Source organism: Talpa europaea (genome assembly GCF_964194135.1).
Source record: "Talpa europaea genome assembly, chromosome: 6".
Classification (NCBI taxonomy): domain Eukaryota; kingdom Metazoa; phylum Chordata; class Mammalia; order Eulipotyphla; family Talpidae; genus Talpa; species Talpa europaea.
Window position 1 is genome coordinate 79431675 of NC_140072.1, and position 24400 is coordinate 79456074.

The 24400-nt window shown below is 40.6% G+C and overlaps 1 protein-coding gene across 1 annotated transcript in view; it reads left to right on the plus strand.

The window, feature by feature from the left end:
• The window catches only part of CDADC1 (cytidine and dCMP deaminase domain containing 1), a gene marked incomplete at its 3' end in the record, with an annotated part of 43590 nt that extends 30026 nt beyond the window's left edge, over window positions 1-13564 (plus strand). The window contains exons 7-10 of the mRNA XM_084234562.1: window positions 2716-2885; window positions 4562-4751; window positions 9294-9354; window positions 13491-13564. Of these exons, the coding sequence (XP_084090688.1) occupies window positions 2716-2885; window positions 4562-4751; window positions 9294-9354; window positions 13491-13564 (495 nt within the window). The remainder of the gene's footprint in view (window positions 1-2715; window positions 2886-4561; window positions 4752-9293; window positions 9355-13490) is intronic.
• Between the last annotated feature and the right edge of the window lie 10836 nt (window positions 13565-24400).

Genomic DNA, 24400 nt, shown 5'->3' on the forward strand with positions numbered 1-24400 from the left:
GAATTCAAAATTTTCTGGGAGCCACATTAAAATAAAAAGAAACAGGTGAATTAATTTTAAGAATATGTTATATTTAACTAGGTGTCCAGAAATAATATTGTTCCAACATGTTAAAAAAAATTTTTTTTTAAGATTTATTTATTTATTTATTTATACAAGCACTGGGTACAGTTAGAAGCACGGGAGGGTGAGAGAACTCACCAGAGACAGAGTAGGGAACAGAACAGGCAGACTGACGAAATACACTGCTGAGGGGAGCAGCGGACGCAACAGGAGAGGTCTGTGCACCATGTGGGACCCTTGCCGGTGGCCGGGTATTGAACCGGCGCTGCAGAGGCTGCTGGCAGCTTCGCAGCCTAGTGCTCAACCGCTGCGCCACCGGGGGAGGCCCGCATGTTAAAATTATTGACAAAATGTTCTGCATGTTGGAGGAATATTGTCTTCAAAAACATGTGTGTGTTTTATGCTCTCAGCACCTCACAATTCAAACTAAGCATTTTTGGCTGCTGTATCGAACAGTGCAACCTAAACATATTTTAAATGGGGAAATGATTTCATCAGATTACGTTATGAAAGGAATGAAGTGAGGGTAGACAGGAAATAGAGAGATTAATAAGAGATGGTGAAAACATGGAATCATGGAGATGAGTTAAGAAGGCATGGAATCAAGAGATACTTGATAACTAAGTAGCTGACTAAAAGATGGGTAAGGAGCCTAAGTTTTGCTTCAGTAGAAACAGCAAGCAGTTTGACTATTTGCCTGCATGCTTAATAAGCCCTTTAAGTTCATCCTGCCTGATATATCTAGAATCTTGTTTGCTTACCTATTCCTCCATAAGTGGTCACAAGCCCATTCCCTGTTGCTCCACAGAATTAATAACCAGATGCTATGGATTCCACCTCCAAGATGTCTCCTGATTCCATTATATGTGCTAGAATGGGTTCCTCTGCCAAAAAATTCCCATACCGGTCTGTACAATTCATTTGTGACACTCATCATACTAAAAATTATGTGTCTGGTCTTATTATCTCTAGATAAGAAGTTTCTTGAGGATAGGGATTCTCCGTCTGATTTATACCTGTATTCCCAGCACTTAAAGCAGTGCCTAGCCTTTAGTTAGTACTCTCCTGTGTGTTTATATGAATGCTCAGCAGCCTTTTGCCTTCACATCTGGTTCTCAACTACTTTGTAGAGAATTTAAGTCGCCAGGTGAATTATATGGAACATGAGTAAGTCAACAGAAATGAGTTTGGAGTCAGACAACCTGGGATTGAATTCTAGCTGTTATTTACTAGCTTTGTATCCTTGAAAAAGTTAAGTGTTTCTCTACCTCAGTTCCCTTACCTATAAAACAAATAATAATAGTACTACATTCTAGGTTGTGAAGATTGAGTAAATGAAATAATACATATAAAACTCAGCAGGATGTTTGACATTTATTTAGAGTAAATATTTATTTAGAGTAAATATTCCTAATATGCCATTCACCAGGAAATATAAAAAAACAAGCCACTTATGTACAAAGTTCTGTAGTATAGACTTAGAGGCCCAAATAATATTGAAGGTTAAAAGAAAGTGCATTTTTAATTTTCCAACTGTATCACAAAAGCACATTTTTAATACAACAGAAATATTCTATGTAAAATACTTTTTAAATTTCTATCTTGCTAACAAGTAACATACAAAGAGAATATTAGAAATTAATCATTTGTTGAGTACCTGTTATGTATCGAACACTAACAGGTGTACTTTACAGGATAGAAAAGAGGCATAGAGTGTGACTGTTGTTCTCCAGCATCTTACAACTCTCTTTGAGAAGAGGTTGACATGACTGAATCAAGTGAAACAATCTGTGAATTAAACAAGCTAGTGTTTAATTAAGTACTTAAACCAACGGCTGCCATGAGGTTATATATTAGGATGACTGGCCTTGAAATTTAGCTTGACAAGACCACACTTCAGTAGGATGATCTAATATTGTATTTTTTTGGATTGCTCAGTATGTCACAGAAAACTGAATTCATTATAGAAAGTATGATACCAGGCTTTAAAAATATATTGTAGAGGGGCCTCCCTGGTGGCGCGGGCGGTTGAGCGCAGTGCTGTGAAGCTGTCTGCAGCCTTTCCAGTGCCAGTTCGATCCCCACCAGCCTCGGAGCAACCCACATGGCAAGCAGACCTCTCCTGTCTCGCCCGCTGCTCCCCTCAGCAGTGTATTTCATCAGTCTGCCTGTTCTGTTCCCTGCTCTGTCTCTGGTGAATCCTCTCACCCTCCCGCGCATCTGGCCTGTACCCTGGCTCTTGTATAAATAAAAATAAATCTTTAAAATATATATAGGGCCTCTCCGGTGGCGCAGTGGTTGAGCGCTGGGTTGCGAAGCTTCCTGCAGCCTCTGCTGCGCTGGTTCCATCCCCGGATGCTCCCCGGCCACCAGCGGAGGGTCCCGCATGGCACGCAGACCTCTCCTGCCTCATGCTGCTCCCCTCAGCAGTGTACTTTGGTCCTTCTGCCTGCCCTGCTCCCCGCTCTGGCTCTGGTGAATTCTGTCATTCTCCCGCGCTTCTGACTGTACCCAGTGCTTGTATAAATAAATAAAATAAAAACAAATAATAAATAAAAAGTTAAAAACAATAAAATTATATATATATATATCGTAGAGTACCATTTTAAAATGTTGAAAACTAAACTTTTGTTGGTTTGCTCAATTTTTTAGCGAAATTGTGATGGAACAGGTGCCATGTACTTCATAGGATGCGGTTATAATGCTTTTCCTGTTGGATCTGAATACGCTGACTTCCCACACATGGATGACAAACAGAAAGACAGAGAAATAAGGAAATTCAGATACATTGTACATGCGGAACAGAATGCCTTGACATTTAGGTATGAAATTCATTTGCATGTATTTTCTTTAAGATGTAATGAGGGGGGCCTCCCAGGTGGTGCAAGGGGTTAAGCATCAGCACTGTAAAGCTATCTGCAGCCACTGCAGCATGAGTTTGATCCCTGGCCAGGGAGGTGACCCACATGGCGCAGCAGACCTCTCCTGACTCACGCACTGTTCCCCTCATCAGTGTGTTTCAGTAGATCTGCCTGTTCTGCTCCCCACTCTGTCTCTGGTGAATCCTCTCACCCCTCCCCCACATCTCTGGTCTGCACCCCCAGCTCTTGTATGCATAAATAAATAAAATAAATCTTTCTAAAAAATGAATGTTCCCGGGCCTCCCCAGCTGGCACAGCGGTTGAGTGCTGGGCTGCGAGGCTGCCTGCAGCCTCTGCAGGCCGGTTCATTCCCCGGCTGCCAGCGAGGGTCCCACAAAAAAAAAAATGAATGTTCCAGATATGCTGAAACAGAGAGCACATGGTAATAGGTTGGGACTGGACAAGGGAGGCCTTTGGATTTAGATTCCCTCTGTTAGGCAGTGGGGTAGTAGAATGGCATTGACAGAGCCACGCTACCGATTACTTGGATTGCAGGTATAATTTGAATAGACTAGATGCATACAGTTCTGTTGCCCTAGTAATGGTGAATAGATTGAGAGCATGAACTAGGGAGATGAATATAGACAGGTGGTGACTTAAAGAGCAGCATAAACCACAGAACTAGGAAGTACCACCCTTGGAGCCTCAGATGAGAGCCTTTCTTAGTTCTAAGCTATCCTTAGAAAACAACTTTATTATTTTCCTTTTGCTGTTCATTACAGATTTACTTATTTCATTTTGTATGTAGATATGGTTCTGTCAAATTCAAACATATGTTAAGTCATGTTGTTCTGTCCTGGGTAAAGTGGTAAAAAAACTATAACTCACAATCAACTTTTAATATTAATTTTTCAATTTGGTAAGCATTTATTAAATATCCATCAGGTACTAGAAGATAAAGGGTATATCTATTAACTACTATGACCAGTTACTGTCTAGATGGTAAACTTTGATGGAGGGTATTAGTTCTAGCCCCTGATTCTGATATTACACAGAGGTTCTTACTTAGAAAACATCGTGTTCTGTTTCTCTCTCTCACTGTTTTTACTCACACTGAATCTTGCCAAATTGCTTAGAATAAATGGATTTATTTAAAATAATTATTTAATTTGGATTTTTTAATAAAGATTTATTTATTTTTATACAAGAGCTGGGGTACAGGCCAGAGATGCAGGAGGGTGAGACAGACAGAGCGGGAAGCGGGAGCAGAACAGGCAGAAGGACAGAAATACACTGCTGAGGGGAGCAGCGGGCAAGACAGGAGAGATGCTGCGCCATGTGGAAATCTCCCTGGCCAGCTAGGAATCGAACTGGCGCTGCAGAGGCTGTGGATAGCTTCACAGCACTGCGCTCAACCCGCTGCGCCACCAGGGAGGCCCTTGGATATTATTTTAACAATTTATGAATTTTTATATTTTGAGCAGGCACTAATTCAGCAATAATAAGTGATTATTGTTGTTTTTAATGTTGCCTGTTTTTAAAATTAAAAAATCAATTTTAATGTTTAAATATTTTTCTAATATATAACTTACTCTTTTGTAAACTACTTTTCTAATATTTTGTATACTTTTTTGTAGGTGTCAAGAAATTAAACCAGAAGAAAGAAGTATGATTTTTGTGACAAAATGCCCATGTGATGAATGTGTACCTTTAATTAAAGGTGCAGGCATAAAACAAATCTACGCAGGAGATGTAGATGTTGGAAAAAAGAAGGCAGACATTTCTTACATGAGATTTGGGGAACTTGAGGGTGTTAACAAATTTACTGTAAGTAGATACACATTTTCTTCCAGGATACTTTATATTTTGTTGTTAGGTACCCTGATGCATATTTTAAATTTATGATTCCTGTCCTTTTTAAAAAATTTCAACAAACTATTTTCGTTGAGTTTATTGTTATGTGCAGACACTTGCTTAATTACAAATGTTCAGTTTAGGACCTCTAACTTAAGAATTAACATCTTTGGGGGCCTCCCTGGTGGAGCAAGGGGTTAAGTGTCAGCACTATGAAGCTATCTGCAGCCGCAATAGCACCAGTTTGATCCCCCAGCCACGGGCATGACCCACATGGCACAACATACCTGTGCTGTCTCGCCTGCTGCTCTCCTCAGCAGTGTATTTCAGTAGATCTACCTGTTCTGCTCCCCACTCTGTCTCTGGTGAATCTTTCTCTCTCTCTCTCTCTCTCTCTCTCTCTCTCTCTCACACACACACACACACACACACGCACCTCTGGCTTGCACCCCAGCTCTTGTATGCATAAACAAGTAAATCTTTTTTTTTTTTTAAAAAAAGAATTTATATCTTAGAGCCTCCCTGGTGGCCTAGGGGATAAAGTCTCAGCACTATCACCCCTACACCCTGAGTTCCATCTCCTGCGCAGGGAGCTAACCCATATGGCACAGCAGACCTCTCCTGTCTTGCCCACTGCAAGCACCCTTAGCAGTGTATTTCAGTAAAAGCACCTGTTCTGCTCCCCTCTCTGTCTCTGGTGAATTCTCTCCGCCAACCCCCGAACTTCTGGCCTACACCCCAGTTCTTCTACGTGGGAGAAAAAATTTTTTTAAAAAAGGAATTTACATGTCTATGGAGCGTTGAATATTGAGCTTACAGATCTTGCATTAGTGGACTCTTTAGTGCCATCTGGTGGCTAACAAAAGAAAATCTCAGACCCACCTTCCCGACCCTTCCTTCTGGCTTAGATTGGTAAATGGAGGTGAAAATAGTATAAGATGACCCAAAACAAGGTAATACACATACTTACATATACACAGATGACCTTGTGTGCACATTTGCCACACATTTCTCATGAGAAGAGTCAGGGAAAAATTAGAAGGGATTTAATATTTGATATTTTTGAAATAAAGTGCAAGGAAAATGAAAATTTTTACTTTAACTTTTTATCATTTAGGTTTTTAGGAGAAAAATTTTTAGAAACAATCTCAATTATACAGAAAAGTTCTAAAAAACACTACAAAGAATTTTTTTCCAGAAACATTTGAGAGTACATTGTTGACTTCATATAACTCTGGAATCTTGTATATTTCCTCAGCCTATTTCCCTACATCAGATAATACAGTCACAAAACTCAGGAAATCATTGATACATTAATACTATTAATCCATAGATTCTAATCAGGGCTCACTATGTAATAAAAGGATCCTGTCTGGAATCATATTGCTTTGTAATAATAATCCTGGCAGAAAAATACTAGAATTTACAGTGAGTACAAAAGGCATATAATGGAACACTTTATAAGTTTCACCTTGACATTCCCGTTTGATTCCAGGGTTCCTGGAATACATAAGATAACTAACAGATGCAGATAACTAACAAAATACATTTTGTCATGCATTTTTGTTTTTCTATTTTCAATTGTATTATTTAAACTACCACAATTTTATTTTTTTAAAGATTATTTATGCATACAAGAACTGGGGTACAGGCCAGAGGTGAGGGGGTGAGAGGATTCACCAGAGGCAGAGTGGGAAACTGAACAGGCAGATCAGCTGAAATACACTGCTGAGGGGAGTAGTGGGTGAGACAGGAGAGGTCTGCTGCACCATGTGGATAGCTCCCTGGCTGGGGATTGAACTCGTGCTGCAGTGGGTGTGGATAGCCTCATAGGTTGCGTCTTAACCCCTTGCGCCACCAGGGAGGCCCACTACTACAATTTTAAAAGAAAAAGGTGGCATCAAAAGAAGTTGACATAGGAAAAAAGGCCTCTCTTGTAAAACTAAACCAAAGCTTCCCATGCAATTAGTCGAAGAGAAATCTCCAGTTTTCTGTCTCTTCATTCCTCCTGAAGAATGGGAAGAAACAGATTTTTAAATTCTCTTCATAAAGATTAAGTGACCGAGCTCTTCAAGACTTTGAATGATGAGTTACATAAATTCTGAAATATCTTTCTTACCAGTGGACTTTATAGTTTTTCAATCATAAAGAGAGTGAGGAGATCAAGAATGTAAGACAGGGCAAGAGAAGCAAAAGGAGACTGGCAAGACAAGGGAGTAAAGGCCCCTCGGGCAGAGAGAGGATACAGAAGCACCTGTTGGGCCAGGTCGCTACCCAGGAGATACACTGTTCTCCTTCAGATGAAGATGCCTTCTCACTCCTTTTCCTCATCTCCTGTGGTTTGAAATAAATGATTTAAACTATGTAGTTAGCTAAACACTTAAGTTTCAAACATACTGGGAACTAACATAAATTCTAGTATTTCTTCTAGGTTTGAATTTCAATAATGATTATACCTACTTTATGCTATCAAAAATAGTATCAATAAATACTATGTAATATAATATGTATCAGTAAATACTAATATCAATAAATTTTATATTTGTTACTAAGATTAAAACAAATGGAAATTAATTTTGTTGGGCAAACAAGAAAAGATTTAACCAGTGTAAGCCCATGTTTATTTCCTCAAAAACTCATTTTTTTTCTTTTAGGTCATATTGGGTTTTTTTTTTTAGTATAAAAGTAATATATGTTTGGGCATCCCCGGTGGTGCAGCGGTTGAGCACTGGGTTGCGAAGCTGCCCGCAGCCTCTGCAGCTCCAGTTCGATCCCCGGCCGCCGGGCGAGGGTCCCACATGGAATGCAGACCTCTCCTGCCATCCGCTGCTCCCCTCAGCAGTGTACTTCATCATTCTGCCTGCTCTTTTCCCCACTCTGGCTCTGGTGAATTCTCTGACCCTCCCGCACTTCTAACTGTACCCAATGCTTGTATAAATAAATAAATAAATAAATCTTAAAAAAAAAAAGTAATACATGTTTATTGCAGAGAACTAGCAACATAAAGAATAGATACCATCCCACAACTCATGCATAACACTGTTAACATGTTACTGTATTTTGTCTGAAAATTCTTCAAAAATAATTTTCAATAATTATATAATATTCCAACCTATAGACATAACTTAACCATTCCCCTGTTATTAGAGACCTAGATTGTTTCTGAGTTTTTACAGTTAAATAGTCTTTTTATGGATATCCATAAATGTAAATTCAGGGTTTTGGGTTTTTACTTTGCCCAAATTAATAGAATTTAGTGGTTTGATTTGATTGAATTTAGTGTTTGATTGAATTTAGTGTTAGAAACATGCCATTTTAAAATCTCATCAATAACTTCCCATACTTAGAGGTCCTCTTCTTTTCGGTGCTAGCCCTAACATCACATTTCCATAGTACACTGGCCCATACTAGATGTCCTTCCTTTCCAAAGACTTTTTTACATATAGTTCATCTTGTATCTCATCACCCCTCAAGGCCCATGATAATAACTAGTTTATCTGATGAACTAACACTTATGGAACAGGCTTCCAGGTACTGTTCCCTTAATTTTATCTTTCTGGAGAAAATGCCTTAGGGAGGTCTTTTGGCTAAGTCACTAGTTATTCTGATGATGGGGATTTTTAGCCAAGTAAGAAAGGAAGGGCTATGTTACGAGATACTGATTATACTTGGTTTGTCGTATCTGCTGCTTTGGTCTTCTCTGTAATAATCAAGAATTTTCAGACTTCCCTATTTCTGAATGGTTGAGATGGAAAACTATAGTCAGATGATATTTACTGTGATACGATGTAAATAAGAGTATTTATTGTATGGTATAACTGTATCCAAAGGCAAGATAATCTTGGTTGTATATTTCATTATGAGATTCTGTGGGACCTGGAGACAGCATATGGTATGGACATTCTACCGTATCAGTCATGGGCGTACTCAGTGTCTAATTCTATCACTGCCCTTAGTGTGTAACGTTGGACAAGTCACTACACTTCTCTAGCCTTCCACTTATCTGTAAAATAAAAGTAAAGTACCTTTAAAATTAAAGTTTCTTCCTTCTCTAAGGATACTGATTTTGATCCCAGAAGTCTTACCCTTCGGGGTCATTAGTAAAGCTTGGTTAATGTGATCATGCTCACTATTTTTTTCTTAAAAGCAGTTTTGAGGGTCTCCCCAGTGGCGCAGTGGTTTAGCGCTGGGTTGCGAAGCTACCCGCAGCCTCTGCAGTGCCGGTTCAATCCCCAGCCGCCAGGCAAGGGTCCCACATGGCGCGCAGACCTCTCCTGCCACTCCCGCTGCTCCCCTCAGCAGTGTATTTCATCAGTCTGCCTGTTCTGTTCCCCACTCTGGCTCTGGTGAATTCTCTCACCCTCCCGCGCTTCTGACTGTACCCAGTGCTTGTATAAATAAATAAAAATAAATCTTTATTAAAAAAAAGCAGTTTTGACATTTAAAAGCAGGATGCTAAAATGCTTTTTTGTTAAATCCTTCTTAAACATATAAATAAACTGTGCCCTTTTACAGTGGCAGCTGAATCCATTAGGACCTTGTGCTCTTGAACAAAACGAGACTGAAAGCAAAGAGAGTAAGTATTTACAAGTCCTTCCTTATGGTTAGCTTTGTTGTTAAGGGACTACATAGTAAATTTTAATGATCAGGTGTTAAAAATTGTTGTGGACTTAGAGGTCCTCTTCTTTTCGGTGCTAGCCCTAACCATCACATTTCCATAGGACACCAGCCATAGGACACCATAAATTTTAATGATCAGGTGTTAGAAATTGTTGTGGTCTTAAATGTACCACATTCTTTTCACAGCTTAGATTTTTGACATTCAATGTTTCACAAACAAGGCATGATAGAAAGTGCTGGTTAATAAATAGTCCTATAGAATATATCTAATACAAATAACCATGTACAAATTAAATTTGTCAGTTAAATTAATATGTGACAATACTCTTACTCTTCTAAACCAAAACAAAATATTCTTGGGCAGTTAGAAAAAAAAAATGTATAATTTAGATGCTTATAGGGTCAAATGATTTTATAATCATTCTTATTAGAGTAAAGTCACATTTGCTTAGATTGGTCAGAGAATGTAAATGTTCTGCTTTTTTGAATAATAAAGAGTCATCACAGCTACCATAAATGAATTCCTAATCTTCAAAGTTCTGTTATTTGCATATTAATAGATATTTTTAATGCAATATAATCTTTGGAAGATCTTGTCATTCTTTAGGCATGTAATTGTGAATGTTATTTATTGTTTTATAGTATTATTTTTAAATATTTGGCATATTATTTTTCTGTTTGGACCCTACATAAATGGAAGTTTAGTATAAGTAAAATTTCCTTAATAATAACAATTGAAAAATCCGGACCTATAAAAGCCTTTAATAAAACTAATTTCTATGCAAATATCTTGGTTTTGTGTTCTAATTTAGCCTTATTTTATTCAAGTGGCAAATCTTTTATTTGCTATCTGGAAAAAGTACATATCCACCCCATCTTTCTTTTAAAAAACTATCAGGAAAGAAGTAAAAGAAAAATATATATGGATCTGATTAAATAATGTATAGTCAATAGCAGTTTTTGAGGGTATTAGTAAATACTTCCCTGTGGCTAAGGAAAGGATACCAATAGCACTAGCCACTAAAGATCAATTAATTTACCTATGTTAAAATTACAAACATTGGGACCTCCCTGGTGGTGCAAGGGTTAAGTCTCAGCGCTGTCAAACTGTTGTCAACCACTGCAGCACAAGTTCCATCCCCAGGCCAGGGAGCTGATACACGTGGCACAGGAGACCTTGCCTTTTTCACCTGACACACCCCTCAGCAGTGTATTTTGGTGGATCCACCTGTTCTGCTCCCAGCTCTGTCTCTTGTGAATTCTCTCACCCTCTGCACCTCTGGCCTACACCCCAGTTCTTGTCTGCATAAATGAATAAAAATAAATCTTTTTTAAAAATTAAAAAAATAAAATTATGAACATTTGTTTATTGAAAGATACCACTGTGTGATATAGTAAGTAACACACATCCGAAGAGGTGTGACCCTATACCTCTGAATCATGTATGTTGTCGTAAACAGTGTTAGCTCAATAAAAATAAATAAAAGAGTACAAAGGCAAGTCAGGGAATAGAAGGTATTTATCTACAGTAATCAACAAAAGGCCTGTATCCGGGGATTATTGTTCCTAGCTCACTTAGGAGAAGGAAGACATGTTGCAACTAGACCTTAGTAATGAGGGATGGGAAACCTCTGTGATCCCTGTGATGAGGTCTTAGTCTCAGTAAACCTGTGCCTTTGGGCTGTGAATTTCATTAGTATTTCTCTTTTTTTTTTTTCCTCCCCTATTAAGTGGATCAGGATGACTAGAGTGGACTGAATTTCGGTGTTTCCCTTCCTCCAACTCAGTTAGGCTCTGATAATAATACCCCAGTAGAATAGGTTCTGGTTGACTAGAGTCCCCCTGCTAAGAACAGAGAACTTTGGCATATTTCAAAATGGTGTCTTTTCCCCTCTCCCTACTAGAAGCACGACGGAATTTTTCTCCTGTAATTCCTTTGACAACCTGATGAAGCTCCTTGAAGTAGATCTTACAATATTGTGGAGGCTCCCCTCCATGACTAAATCCACACTGAGCCTCCAGCAATTCACCAAGTACAGTTCTGATCTCCCTATCCTTGCTCTGGTTCTCAGGGCAGTTTCTGCTCATGAGTGCTCCATTTAGCTGAGACTCCCAATATTTTCCTGTCTTTCCAATCTCAGGGGTTTGCTCTGTGTCCTTCCCTCTCTTGGAGTTCTAAGATGAGTTGTTGATATTTGAGTCTGTCCATTTTTTATTTGCTAAGACTTATGACAACTTCTGAGCTACTTCCATGCAGAAACAGAGACCAGAATTCCAGTAATTTTAAGTTTTAGAAGAAAATATTGGATATCTTTATGACCTAGAATAGAAAGGATGCCTTCCATGGTATGCAAAGACCATTAAATGAAAAGGTGGGGAAATTAGAAAACATTGTCATTAAGGTCTTTCTTCTCCAAGAGGTATTATAAAACGAAAAGACCAGCTTCCCATTGGAAAAATATATTTCCATACATGATAATAAACTGGTTTCCAGATCATACAAAGAAGTCTTAGAGAATTTTTAATGGAGAATGAGTAAAAGAGAGTTATAGGTATTTCAAAACAAATGAAACACAGTATCTAATAAATACATGAAAAAAATGCTCAAACTCATCAGCAGTTAGGGGAATGCAAATATTGAAGTGATGTCTTACATCCATTACAGTGGCAAAATTAAAGATTGCCAGTACCAAATGCTAGTGGTTGTGGATCAGTAGGAATTTTTTTGTGTTGCTGATTGGACTGAATGTTTATACAATCACCTTTGAAAACAATTTAACATTATTTTTGTAAAGTTGACATGCATGTACTTCATGACTCAGCAATATGAATAATATGTATAGGCCCTAGAAAAACTCTTGCTTGAGTATAAAAGACCAAGGGACAAAGAATTATTTGCAACATTGTTCTTAAAAGCAAAAACTAGGAATTATACAAATGTTTCTCTCTAGAGATTAGACAAAAATACTGTGTATATTCATACAATAGAATATTATATAGCAGTGGAAATAAATGAGCTATATCTGTGTAAATCATGGATGGATCTTAGAAATATAATATTGAATAAAAAGTCAAGAAGTCTATGGGGCCTCCCCAGTGGCGCAGCAGTTGAGCACTGGGCTGTGAAGCTGCCCGCAACCTCTGCAGCGCTGGTTTGATCCTCAGCCACTGGGCAAGGGTCCCACATGGCACGCAGACCTCTCCTGCCGCCCGCTGCTCCCCTCAGCAGTGTACTTCGTCAGTCTGCCTGCTCTGCTCTCCGTTCTGGCTCTGGTGAATTCTCTCACCCTCCCGCGCTTCTGACTATACCCACTCCTTGTATAAATAAATAAATGAATCTTAAAAATAAATAAATAAATCTTTAAAAAAAAGAAGTCTAAATATATTATGATACAATTTCTACATAAAGTTTAAAAAAATAGCCAAATCATGTATTGTTTAGTATATGTGGTAAAATTATTTTTAAGAAGCAATGAAATGATAAATTACAAGATTCATGATAGTGGTTACCTCTGAATGGGATTGAAAGAGGGTGGGATCAGACTGGGGAGCACATGGGAAGTGGCAACTTTCTAGTTTGGGGGCTTGGTGGTAGGTTCTTACATATATTCGTTTGTTACTAGACTCTTGAACTCCTATCTGTATAACATATATTCTTTTAATGTTGTAAATATTACCAAAAAAAGACATGAGAAAGATTTTTCCTACCTACCAATGAGATGTCTATTTCCCTTGTAGGGGAGGCATGCAGGAGTGGTGACTCGCTCCCTCATGTCTTCCTGCCCCATAGACAGTTCCCACCTCTGTTTGGAGGATAAGTAGGTGCATTTTATTTTTTTTCAATCTAATAATAACTTTTTCAAAGAAAAAATATTTTATGAATTATTGGTCTTAGACTGTTAAGTGAATGCAGTTTTTAAAGGTTTCTTATTGAGTGAATAATCTAGAATGAGTTTTTAACAGTTGAGAATTTTTATGTAAAATGAATCTCCCTTTTTAAAATTTATGCATTATTTTGATCTTACAACCTGTATGGCTAACAGATGTTATTTGAAATAAGCTTTTCCTGATACTGTTATTCTTGAATGCTAGATGGTGTGTTGAGATCCAGACCTCCAGCTGAAGAACAGCACCAAGACAAGAAGCTGTGTCTTGGAAACCACTAAGAAGTCCTGTCTGAACTGCAGTGAAGCCCTGAAGAATTTTTATGCACTTTTAAAATTCATCTTTGTTAACTTAGAAAATAAGGATGGATTTTGTGAACAATTTAAAAAATATTTTAAGGAAGCTAATTTATTACTAGCGTATGAATGATGTTAATGAGAATATTTTTATTTTAGATTTTTTTGTGTTTTCCAGAATATAGTACTGTGTTCTTTTGTTACACTAAATGAGGTGGCAATATTTAATGAGACCAGTTTGATTGCTAATATGTATTGATTTCTCCTTGTCTTAGCTTTATATTAACCAATTTGAAAAGGAACTGGTTCAGTGAGGTCACTTCTCAGCAGAAATATTAATCCTGGGCCTCCGGTGGCACAGCAGGTTGAGCACAGTGCTGTGAGGCTGTCCGCAGCCTCTGCAGCGCTGGTTCCATTCCCTGCCGGCCAGGGAGATTCCCACATGGCGTGGCAGACCTCTCCTGTCGTGCCCGCTGCCCCCGTCAACAGTGTATTTCGGTCCTTCTGCCTGTTCTGCTCCCTACTCTGTCTCTGGTGAATTCCCTCCCACGCCTCTGGCCTGTACCCCAGTGCTTGTATAAATAAATAGAAAAAATCTTAAAAAAAAAAAGAAATATTAATCCCTTTGGATTATGAAGGTGACAAATGCTCCAGGGAAATAAGTGATGACTTAGCCATTTTTAAGAATCAGTATATGGCTCACCAAAGGTTCACTTTTATACCCAAAGCTTTCTAATAATCAGAATTTAGATTACTTAAGAATGAATCATAAAAATGAAGTTGGTGGAACATGGTCTTCATTATAAAACTATGTTGCTAAAAAGGGTCATTAATTTTTCGTAATTCTTTTGATATGTAGAAATTGTATTGATTTGTTGAACTTGGATGTTTTATCACTGATATGCATAGCAATAGAAAAAGAATGTTATTCTGAGATAGTATTACCTTTTAATGTCACTGACTCTTGAAATCGCTCACAATGAACCTCAAATTTCATTATGATGTTAACAGAGAAGAAATTTGTAGTCTGAAATATTGAAACTAGTCTGTTTAATATCCATTCACAAATGTCACCCATTTCTCCCCTCCATGTAATTAACACAAAGTGTCTCCTGGCTTTTAATGGAAGGGCTTTTAAAAACATCTGCAGTGTGAAAGTCTTGAAAGTAGACTTTATAGTCAGTTCAGTTACATTTCAAATTGCTCTTCATTTTTAGGAACTGAGAGACTTTTGTAAAATAAGTCCAAAACTGAAAGTACAAGTTTTGTATTTTCCTAAGTGAGGAAGGGAGTTAACAGTGACCCAAGGCCCACAAGCCTGGGGCAGACATTCTGAGGAATGAGTCCTTAGGCTGAACAGAAGTAATCAGGTTCGCCTCTACTTCTGTCTCCTTCCTTTCCATGGCATCACATGACCTTGTAGAAGTGGAGGGCTGGAGGATCCAGGAGTTTGCAGGCAAACAGTGGTGATAAGATGAACTTCTGAGAGAGGGTATTGGAGATAGATGGTCACACTGTAAAGTAGCAAAGAGACATGATTGGGGACCCACATAAGAATTGCTGAAGTGAGAGCCCTGGACTAGCAATATTGACTAAGATCTTGAAATTCAAAAGTCAAGAGACTTCATCCCTTAGCCTGAAAAATCAGAATTTTGAGTTAAATTCAATGTCTCCCTTAATTTCAAGATTAGGAGGATAATAGTAAATTCATAATTTGAAAAAAAGAATTTTTTTATTGGCTTTTGGCTCACAGGAGGCCAAGGTGCAACTTTTCTTCATTTGTCTTAAATTTGAGTTTGTCCAACACTGGCTGCCTTCACCATGCCCCCTACATTCCACCCCAATGAGATCAAAGTCATATACCTGAAGTGCACCAATAGAAAGTCAGTGCCATGTCTGCCCTGGCCCTCGAAATTGACCCACTGGGTCTGTCTCCAAAAAAAAAGTTGACCCACTTGAGAGCAATTGGCAATTATTTAATGTTTTAGTATCGCCAATAGTGGCCGCTTGGCTTTGGCTGAGTTTGCCGCTCTTGCTATTTAGGATTAAGCATTCATTTAGTACCTTTATTTCATGTGTAATTTTTTTGCTGTCATTTTAAATTATAGCATATTTCAGGCATAAAAATAGTATAAAGTGATCGTTACAGCAAATACTCATCTATCTAATATATAGAATTGATATATGTTAGCACTTGGAGTTTTGTTCATAGGTTACTCAATTTTCTTTTGAGTTCTAAATTAGAGCCTTCTTTTGTATCCTTTCTACCTTTGTTTTCAAGGGCACATCTGAATTCCTGCCAGAATGTCCGTGCTCACTGCAGGGCCGCAGTGTTAAGTCCAACCAAAGACCCTCAAACGACCATTACCAAGAGCACTATGGCTGCACCTGCGGCCAAGACAGACTTTATAAGCAGTCCATTTTGTTTACTTTATTACCTTTTGTCTGTAAATATCTTTATTCTCCTTGGAATAAGAATGTGATGTTTTTTCCTCACAGAAAAAGAAAACCAGCCTTTCTAGCCCAGGTGACCTAGTTCTGGTGAGTGGGCCAGTTTATTGAGCCCAACTCTTTACAGTTATTCTAATTTCTTTGTAGCTTACATTTTGGTCTTCTGCCACGTGTCGCGCAGAATGATGGTGGACTGCCTCAGCCCCCTAAGCGCCACCTAAATTATGACTCAGTCACCTTTATAACTTACTGCCCCTGGAACCCAGGTAGCTGTTAACGTTGGCCAACATTTAAATGTGTAGAACCATTGATTCAACTCCAGAGGCCCTACGTGCCAAATTGTGTGCTAGGTTTTCAGCTTAAAATGGAAACAACGTAATTGGCTTTGGAGACTTTCTTAAATAGAGGGAATTGAATTTTCATTGTCAAATTTCATAAGTCTAATTTTGAGAAGTTTAATAAATTTGTTCAGTAGCAGAGTGAAACCCATCTTTATATTGTGGAGTGTGTACCTTTACCACCTAGCACAAGTTAAAGCTATGAGTAATTCAAAATTCTATCTGAATGATATACTAGTAGACCTTTGAATGACATTCTGGAGTACTTGTACTGTCTTGACTAGAGTTTTGTCCTTTTTTTTAGAACACACAAAAGATCAACAGACATGAGGGTTTCTCAAACTTTGACACTGCAGACATTTTGCTTCAGATGAGTCTCTGCTGTGGGACATTGTTCTGTGCATTGTAGAATCTTAAACTGCATCCCCGTCTCCTTCCACTAGATGCCAGTAGCAACTCCCTGCCCAGTATGAAACCAAAAAAACATTCCTTAGGGGGCAAAGTTACCCCTAGCTGAAAGTCACCAACACAATTAAGTGAGTCCAAGTGTGTATTTTGCTATATCTGCCAACCCCATATGAGACCTGAGGCCTTTCCATTTAGTGTGACTGTGACACCTAAGGCATTTTTTATGGTTACATACCAGCCATCAAGAGGATGGGATTCCACTGTATCATCTTCAAATGTCTTAAAGAAATTAGATTTAGGGTGGAAGAGTAAAAAGCAGTTTTGCAATCTCCTCCAATTTGAATGTAGGGGGCCAGAGGGGGTGGGGTGGGGAGTTGTAACTTACAGTTTTTGCTTGGCTTTGGTTTGTTTGTCAGATTAATTATATATGTGAGCCAACCAGATCATTTTATAAACACCCTCAATATCCAATCATTTTTCCTGTTCGCAAAGTGCAGTGGAAGAGCTACAGAGTTCTACACTCACCTGGGTGATACATAAGTCAGTCAAAAGTTCGTTTGTGGTAAGGGGGTTTGGTTTGGTCACAGCTGGAGTCATGTAGAACCAAGCTGGTTTGCTTCTCTCTGGAGCAGAGAATTGAACCTATGATATTTGCCACAAGTATAGAAAAGTGAAATATCTGCCACATGGCCTTAATTGACATACACTCTGTGGTTGTTATGTGAGGCTAGGGCAGCTGTTCAGCATAACTGCATTTTATCTTATTGGTTGATCAGGTAGGCCTTCCATTTTTTGTATCCACAGTTGACATGTATTTTAAAGTTATTGATATTTTTAATATAGTATTGACCATTAAAAATCCAGTGGGTCTATTTAATATTGTGCAAATTTTTTCTGTCATTCAGGCTGTTTTATTGGCTGTTCTGTACCTAAGGAAAACAAGCCCTATTAATCAGAACCATTTGAAATCAGGTCCATTTAAAATGAAACATCCATGTGTTAGTAATTTAATAGTTGATCCATTAAAATGTATTTACCGAGTTCAATGAGCTGTTGGTAAATAGCAGTATGTAAATTTCAAGGAAACTTAAAAGGCATCTGTTTAATATATTTCTTTTACAAACAGGGAAACAAGTGTCTGGAAGGTAAAAGGATTTCTTGAATACTAGTTCAGAATGTTGTAAGGACCCTAATCAAGCAGTATCAGGAGTTTCTCCTGCCCCCATTTTCAGTTGTTTTTAAAGTAAGTACAATTTTTCTCTACATGTTGACACTTTGGATGACTTTAACCTGTATGTTACAGTAATAAATTCAAAGATTTCCATTATTGTGAATTTAGTCTTTTTTTTAATAAAATTATACCAATGTATTTAAAATGATTGCATAATCTATAAACCTTACTTTGAAACAGTTGTCTCCCCTGCCTCATATGTTACCCCTCTCCCGGGGCAACCAGGATCAACTATTTTAGCTGAATCTTTTTATTTTTTATCTTCAAATCTCCAAATGTTGTCTCTACATTGCCCCTCAATTGTTTTCAGTTTTAGACATTGTCTTCTGAGTTGGGTTATGGGAGCGCTTTCTTTCACTTCCCCTCCTCTGTACACACGTCCATCTTTTAATCCTCCCCATGTTGGTGTACTTGGATTTTAGTTGCGTCAAGAGTCGCTATTTGTTATTATTACTATGTAAATGCTCTTCCCAGCTTGGCACATTACATACTATGATTACTTTTCTTTCCTTGCTGAATTTATTTTCCTGAATTTAAATTTTGTCTTAGTTTTTTTTTGTTTTTCTATTTTATTACCTTATCTATAGCCAAACTCTTTCTCCTATTGTGTAACCTTCTGGCACATTAGAGATCCTAAAAATGTTCTTGTTGAAGAAATCCCTGCCAGAACTTTCTGACCACTAGGACTGACCACACACCAACCAGGTGTCTGCTGGGACTCTTTTACTCTCCCTTCACACTCTCCTGGGGACCCCTGATTCCCTGAGACCTTGTCTATCCTCTCAATTTGGTGGGATGTACCTGAAGATTCCTGAGATACAGTATCTTTCTGATGATTCCTGTCTCTAGTGAATCCTCTCACCCTCATGCACCTCTGGCTTACACCCCAGTTCTTATATGCATAAATAAATAAATATTAAGGGTATTTGGTGGCATGATGACTATCAGACCACACTATTGCTGAAGAGCAATCTTATTACTGTATTTACAAAAGTCTTTATTCTACTCTCATATCCTCATGGGTGTGAGGTGGTATCTTATTGTAGTTTTGGTTTGCATTTTCCTCATAAGTGATGATGAACATTTTTTTATATGCCTGTTTGCCATCTGCATGCCTTCTTTAGGGCTAGGTTAATTATTTGAGATCTTTCTTGTTTCTTTATATGAGCCTATTACTAGAAACTTCCCTCTTAGTTCCCCCAAATCAAAAAAAGTTAATGCTGATGGAAAAAAAATGGAAGGAATAGTTAAAACTGACTTGCCAGATTTTTGTTTGTTTGTTTGTTTGTTTTAAAAGAAAAAAGACATTCCCCAACAGCCTTTTTGTGTTCTATCAATAAGTGACAGGCAGGGACTCCCTAGTGGCACAAGGGTTAAAGACCGTGCTATCGGGCCTCCCCTGGTGGCACAGCCGTTGAGCGCTGGTTGCGAGGCTGCCCTGCCGGCAGCCTCTGCAGCTCCAGTTCAATCCCTGGCCACCGGCGAGGGTCCCACAAAAAAAAAAAAAAAAAAAAAAAAAAGGACAGTGCTATCAAGCTATTGCCAGGCACTTAGGCACAAGTTTGATCCCTGGCCAGTGAGGTGACCCACATGGTGCAGCAGACCTCTCCTGTCTCACCCGCTGCTGTCCTCAGCAATATACTTCAGTAGATCTGCCTGTTATACTCCCCACTGTCACCCCCATGCACCTCTGTCTTACACCCCAGTTCTCGTATGCGCAAATAAATAAATCTTAAAATTAAAAGTGGCAGGCAACATAATTTTTCATTAAATTTTTCATTAAATATGTGTTGTTATTTTTGCTAGCTGCTAGTTTTATCATCACTGTGATGTCTCCAAGCAGGGTATTTATTAACATTACATGGTAGTGAAAGTAAGTCAACAATGTGTGTACCTGACAGTCTTTTCATAGCTTGTGATGCAATCATGTGTGTTTATTATTCTTTGATAAAACTTTGAGTAGAATTTTACTATTGAAATGGATTATAATGTCTTGCTGTTGTGACTGTTCTTATTTAGCCATATGGTAGACTTTTCTCTAGTCAAGTGCTTTTTCAGCCCAGGCAGTGAGCCATTGTGGCAGAAAAGGGGGGTCTTGCTGAGTTACAGTTGCTAAAAATGGAACATGTGTTTATTTGGATTCTCTGAAATCATCTCATCCATGTTTATCAACAGGGACACTGATGGCATTTTCCATTGTTTAGGACTGTCTTGAGCATTGCCAGAGATTTCATGGCCTGGCCTACACCCACCAAACACCAGTTGAATCACCCAGAAATTCGCACAACCAAATGCCCCTTGGGGTGGGGTAGGAAATTGCTCTGGATTGAGAACCACTGGTCAATCCAACCACCCTCGGCAGCTGCCCCTCCGCTCCAGCTGTCCTCTAGAGATTGTTATCACCTGGGCTCTGTTCTCACATCCCCACCCATGAAGAAATCACCACCTAAAACCAGATTTAAACTCTACTTATTGAATTGATATTTTTATGGCGTAACACACTCCCCCTTCATTCCCTGTCTCCATCACTAGTCTTCCGCCTGTAACACAGGCTTCTTTGTGTCTCATTCCCTTCCACATGAATGCCCTTCAGTACTGGAAAGTAGCTATTGTGTTCCCACCATCCCGTGACCGCCTCCCACCTCTCCTGGAAACTTATCTTGTCTGTACATAAGTTTGCATTTCATGGTAAAGCAATTTTTATATTACTTCATTTAATTGGCACACCAAGGTGTAGGGATGCGTATTTCTGCTTTCACAGCTAATGAAATGGAGCCTTAGGAGAGTGGATTGCCCTCCCGGTAACTGACAAAGCCCAAACACAATCTAGATCTCCAAATCCTGCGCTTGTCACAGTTTTCATAGTATTCACTAAACTTTGTCCAGTCTCCCCCTCTCTGGTGTCTCTTCCTTTTCATTTCAGTGCTGCTTGTCCCCCATGGTAGAAGTCATCCGTGTCCCCGATTTTCACTCCTCCTGGTATTCTCTACTTTCCCATAAGGCTTTTTTTGTAATTTCCACAGTGCAGTTTCCTCCCCTCAGCATGTGTGGTATAGCTCCCTGTCCTCGACAGAGGGGTCAGTGGAGTGAAGTGCAAATACCATCGTGCCGGCTTGGATGTTACACCTCAGGAAGCCTCATGTGTTCCCACTTACTCTTTTGCATTTGTGCCATCGCCAGAAGCAAGCAACCGCCCCTTAGCCAGCCCGCCCCCAGCCAACCCACAGACTTGTGAGGGGGAAAATAACTGGCTTTATTAAAGTTACTGAGTTTTGAGGGTATTGCTATGCCGCAGTTGCTCACTGATACGGTTTTTCAACCTCAAAAAAAAAAAAAATTAAGACGTCCTCTCCCATTTTTCCTTTCCTTTCATTATTGTCATGCATTTAGCTACCAGGGTAATTCTGAGAAACGTGTCATTCGGCAATTTTGTCAGTGTGCGAAGGTGACAGATTGTAGTGCGGGAAGCGAGGTGGCACAGCCCGGGGCGTGCGCCGTCTGCCATTGACCAAAGCACACAGTGTGTCTCCAAGCCTGTGCTGGTTTCCCTAATATCTTTGTCTTTTATTTATTCCACAAACAACTGCTACCCTTTCTGTCTCACTGTCCCCATGGGAAGCTGCTCCCAGCTCCTAGGACCAATCTTACTTGGTCCCAGCCCCTCAGGGACCATCCTGTGCTTCTGAAACGCCTTCCTGGGCTTCCTGTCGCTTCTCCTCCAGGTGCTGGGTTCCCTCAACCTTTGCTCCTGTGTTTCTCATCCTTCCCCTCTCCTCTCAGGCGTCCCCTGTGCCCTCTTCGGTGACCCCAAGAAGCACCAAAATGCTGATATTGTTCTCGACACATCTCTCCTCAAAGTCCCAGCTGTGTGTGCCCCTTGACTTGACAGCCCCCACCCCTCTGCCGCCCCTTCTCCTTCCTCTCTCCCCACCTCCCCCCCAGGCTTCTGCACAGGGAAGAGATTGGAGACTAGAAGTGGGGCCTCCAGACAGAGGCTGCTAAGAGTCTAGGCACGCCCGACTCAGGCATCAGGGTCATTAGAAGCCCTCATGTGAGCACCTGGGCTTCCACTTGCAGAGGTGACATTTTGCTATTGGACTTGAGTGTAGAACTTCACAAAGACCTTTTTTAATCTAGCTGTGGTTAGATTGAGCCTAGTACTGCGCCCATGCTCCTTGCTGATTTTGTTAAGGCCCTAATTAGACATCCCTCCCAGATAGAAGCCACTCAGCCATTTGCTCAGTGTGTCACTCCCGTCCCAGTCAAGGCAGGGATGCGCCTGGCAGGAACACCCTAAAGACTGTAATTAGTTTTAGCCACCAGAGGGCTGCGTGTCTCAGAAATTGAGGTAAGTGCACCTTAGAAGTGAAATTAGAGTGCGGTTGGATTCCATGGGATTAGGAATTGAGGTTGGGAGAGCGCTGCAGGAACACCTCTCACGGGAGAAGTGGAGATGTTTGTGGGTTGTTGGTCAGGGGGAGGGAGGAGAGGAGGTTGGCAGGAGAGAATAAGCCAACGGAAAGGCCTTGGCAACAATTCTTAGAAGCAACAGGGAGCCATAGGGAACTTGGTAGGCTGAGAAACCGAAACCTAATCAAGTGACAGCAAGTATTATTGAATGTGTAGTGGCTGACTGGACTGATTGAAGTGCAGGGGGTGATGGAACTGGGTACTATTTTCCCAGTGTGGGCTCTCAGGCACCCCCTGGCCAGGCCTTAGTGGGAGAAGAGTGGATTTGGCTGGACTCAGGTGCCTTTCCTCCCTGCCCCAGACCTTCGCCAGGCCTTCCCGCAGCTCCTGCCCTCTGCCCCCACCAGAGCACCTCATACTGTCCTCAAGGCCAGGAAGAGTGCCCTCCTCACTTCTCACTCCACTCCTGCCGCCTCAGAGTCCTCCAGGGGACCCATGGCAGGGCTGAACAGCTGCTGAGCGGGGAGTTCCTTGGTTTTCCAGTTTAGAGGTAAACCATGCCTCACCCCCTCAGGGTACAATTTTACCTAAAAGAAGATCCCCAAAGAGCCTGGCATTGATGTCATGTGGCCTCCTCTGTCCCCAGACTGAGCTTTTGCAAAAGCAGTCAGGACAGGCTGTGTGGGTGATATTCTGCCCCTGCTCCCTTCCTATCCCCTCTTGCGCCCCTAGCTGTGTGCACCCGAATATAGATACCTCCACTCCCCACCTCTCTTGCTTGCTCACACACACATCCACACACTCACCCTCACTCCCACAGGCACTCACACTCACCACAAGCTCCCAGCAACTTCCATTATTTTGCTAGGAGAGGCAAATCCTCGGAAGCTCATAACCTTTTATCCCCAATCTGTCCCACTCTAATGGAGGGGTTGCCTTTGCCATGGATGGGGCAGAAATTTATCTGGGGGCCTTGACTCAGCATCAGACCCTTCCAGCAAGTGGAGTCACAGTTCCTCTCCACTTGCCTCAGGACAGGCCCGTGGTAGTGCAGTCTCATGGGGGAGGGGAGGGAGTGAAGGTCTCTAGAACCTGGACCTAGTTGAGCACCACCCTACTCCCCCCACCCCACCCCCAGGCCCCAAGACAGTGCCCAGCCTCTGCTGTCCCTGGGGGCCAATTTCCTTTCTGCCCCTCAGCACTAGCTACATGAAAATGTTTTCTTTGCTAAACTAATACAAATTCTACATTTCCTGAAAGACCATCTGTTAAAAAGCCTCCCTGGTATACTGCTCCAGTTCCTGCCCCAATCCTCCTGTGCCAGTGGACCCTGTTCATGGAAGCCCCTGGCTCAAGGGAGTTTCCCGTGCTCTTGAGAGTGTTCCGCCACCCTCCGGAAGGACTCTGAGTCGGGGCTGGCACAAGCCCTGGGCTTCTCAGGCAGCTGTGGCCCCGCTGTGGTGATCAGGATAATGTCTCCAACTGAAGGTGGAGACCAAGGGGTGAGCCGTGGCAGATGCACCCTCGCCCCTGATCTGACCACCTCCCTGAGTCTGGCGTCTGTGGGCAGCAAAGCCCTAGCATGCTGGCAGGGACACGTTTTAAACAGACTTTCTAGGTGTGAGGCTCAGGGGAAATGCAGGCCGGTGGGTTGGAGGGGCCAAGCTGAGGGCTCCTAGGAGGTAGGAGAAGAGAAAGCCGCAGGGTGACATGGGGCCTTGGGACACAGACCCTCTGTTACATTATTTTTTTAATTTGGAAATAATTTCAAGTTTATAGAAATTATAAAAATAAAACCTAGTACAGAGACTATCCTTACACCCTTTGCCAAGACTGACCTGTCATTAATATTTCACTCCCACTTATTTTCTCACCTGTTCTGCCCGCCCCTATGCACACACATGGGGATGTCTACTTACATGCAAAGTATAAAATATTAGGAAGTCAGCTCCCAAAAAGGTGAGCTATAGTTTCGAGAAATGT